General features: G+C 47.4%; 1 protein-coding gene across 1 annotated transcript; it reads right to left on the reverse strand.

Moving 5' to 3' along the window:
* Positions 1–222: 222 nt before the first annotated feature.
* LOC147906091 (putative protein phosphatase 2C 2) lies at positions 223–2,537 on the reverse strand. The gene is made up of 5 exons (XM_087383068.1): positions 1,834–2,537; positions 1,544–1,717; positions 1,268–1,438; positions 962–1,141; positions 223–849 (listed from the first exon to the last, which is right to left on the reverse strand). Exons 1-5 carry the CDS (start codon positions 2,326–2,328, stop codon positions 589–591), a joined length of 1,281 nt encoding a protein of 426 aa, XP_087239194.1. The 5' UTR covers positions 2,329–2,537; the 3' UTR covers positions 223–588.
* Positions 2,538–2,770: the final 233 nt, after the last annotated feature.

A 2,770-nucleotide genomic window follows, 5' to 3' on the forward strand; every position in this document is an offset into this window, starting at 1 on the left:
ATTGGGAAATTTGAATGTTGATTCCTAACACGTGGAGAAATGTGCTTAACAAGAAGACTTCTATAAAACTTAGTATATACTTTCTTGATGGCATTTGCTTCTATGCATTGAGAATGGAAATGAACTTGTCCTTGAAAGAAAGAGACATCAACTTTCAAAAATCAATGGGCTTTTAATGTTGTTGGAAAGAATGAGACTTCATTGTCATATTAGAAGGTGTGTTGTATTTTGTATTTAGATCCTGGGCGAGGGCGAGGCCAAAATTTTTGTTGTAATCAACCCAAAAAGTCTTGTGAATATTTCCAATCCTACAAACCAAAGGATTGGATCTTTAGACTTTGCGATCGTTGTCACTAGCAAGAATTACAATCCGGCTCCCAAATTTGTGTTAGAGAGCTGGGAAGAAGTACTTTTTCCTGATTTCTTCTTGAAAGTTAGAATTTATACAGTGGGCAGAGCTCTCCCGGCTGTAGATCAATGATTTATGTACACTTTCCGTAGAGAGATCTCTGCAGTATTTGGTCAAAAAAAAAGAGAGGATTCTGGCCAAAAGAAACGCACCAAATATGTTATGCCAGAGAGAGTGATTCAAGCTTTGCGAAAACGCTGCAACAGCACTATCATCACGGTGATATTGTCCATGCTACCCCTTTGGGTTGCCATGGCAACGAGTTTCTGGCAAGCTGCCACGGTCTTGCTGGATGCCTGAGCATCTTCTTTGTCGTTGTTGCTCCTGGCTACGCTGGACTCCTCGCACTTTTGCAGCTTTAGTGGTAATTCTGGAAGATCGTTCGGCAAATCTACAGCAAGCGACTCTCTGGCACAGTCCACTGCTTCTTGATTACCCACCTGAAACCGAGACGAGATACACCATGTGAGGCAATGCGCACAGCTGCAAATGGAGCCTGCAATACTGCAAATATCAAACATGGCAGACTAATCTCATTCATACGCTGCTCACCTTGTCCCATAGCCCATCCGATGCTAAGATCAGAAACTCGCAGTCTGGCTTCAGTTCGAGCTGCTTCATCTCTGGCTCTGCAGAAATCCATTTCTTCAAATGCATATCACCAAAACCCCTGGCAACGGCTAGTGTCCCTTGAACTCGCCACACCCCGCTGAAGCAATCGACATAACCTCCCTGAAACACATTTGCAAATCCTATCTCAATGTTAGATCTCGCATAGTCGGACTTCGAACGTCGATCTATCTGGGCAACCAAACCACTCTTTAGTAAAGCATACTTGGTCGAGGGGAGCGTGCTTACCAAGCTTTCAATCCTTTTGCGTTCGGCATCATTGCAAGCACGGTGATTGCTTGTAAGGACTTCAGCTTTGCCGCTCCTACTCAGGACTGCCTTGCAATCGCCGGCATTGGCAACCACCAACTGCCCATCCTTTATTAGTGCTGTAACAGAGCAGGCGCCACTGCTAACACGCTGCAAGCACAGAAAGAACATCAGCATATGCTCGACATACGTAAAAGAATACATAACTCGGACGTCCCGCTGCGTGTACAGACCGGCCTTGAACAAATCGCATACCTTAGCGAGAAATTCTGAATCTGTCGTGAGATAGCCTTTGCGCACTGCCGCTTCGATATTTTCTTTTTGGCCCTCTCCATGTTGCATGGCATTGGCGATATGATGAGAAAGGTTCTCTGCAACAAATTCCGCAGCTTTTCGTCCCCCATGCCCATCGAAAACGCCGAAGAAAGCCTGTGATCATACGGAAGGGAGCTCAGCTTACGGAACGAACAATAGCGCTTTCATAAATTTTCCCAGTTTTAGATCAATAGGAGGAAGACTCGCACGTAACGAAGCCATTAAGTCACCTGAGTAGGATCTCCTTGGAAATTTGTGATCACCGTATGCGTGTCTTCCATAAACTCCCTCCTTCCTTTCTTGCAACAGACCGCGCATAGCGAACCTTCCACGGTATAGTGGTCAGAGTCAGGCTCCTGCGGATCAAGCGTTATAACGAGGCTTGTGCATTCTGGGATGGATAGTCTTGGAGGTCGCTTCCTTTTGAGAGGAGATATTGTAGATTTCGCTGTATCCTTCCCATTTTCAATAATCATAAGGGAGTTTTTCTGTCGTCGTCCGTTTTCTGTTCCCGGACTGTCGACGATCCATCTGTGGTAATGCTTGAATGTTCTACTCGGAGAGATGCCAATAACAGCGCCAGATGCCTGGCTGTCGGATTTGTCTGCACTGCTTTTACTAAGTGGCGAACGGATGGGATTATTACTGTATGCAACAGACCTCCAGCTCCCTGGAGAACCCGCGACTTGAGAAGAATTCTTTGTAAGATTTAGCGGAGCTATCATGGGCGTTTGAGCAGTGTGGTCTCGAGGCAGGCTGGAAAGGGGAGCAGCCGTCCAGAGCTGGAAATTGCCACAGTCTTTGGGAGCGGAGTTGGTAGGAGAGGCTCTGAGAGAGGAGGAGGAGGAAGGAGTTCTGCAAGTATTGCTACAGTCCTTGAGAGGGTAAGGGCTAGAGAAGAGGGAAGGGAGGGGGGAGGAGGAGGAGACGGAAGCGAAAGAGAAGAGGGGAGGGGGGGAGGAGGGGGGGGTGAAGAGGGAAGGTGGTGGGGAGAGGGAGGGGAGGGGGGAAGCGCAGGACATGGCGAAGGAGAAGGAAGGCGAAGAAGAAGAAGAAGAAGAAGCAGCAGCTATGAAGAGAGATGAGAAGACGAACGGGGTGGTCGGACAGGATGGATCTTTATAAGCTCAAAGACGCATGATATACACAGCTGCTGCGAGATGGTGA

The sequence above is a fragment of the Dipteris shenzhenensis genome, chromosome 1, assembly GCF_047967505.1.
Source record: "Dipteris shenzhenensis isolate YYH24624 ecotype China chromosome 1, Dip_SZ_1.0, whole genome shotgun sequence".
In the NCBI taxonomy this organism is placed as follows: Eukaryota; Viridiplantae; Streptophyta; class Polypodiopsida; order Gleicheniales; family Dipteridaceae; genus Dipteris; species Dipteris shenzhenensis.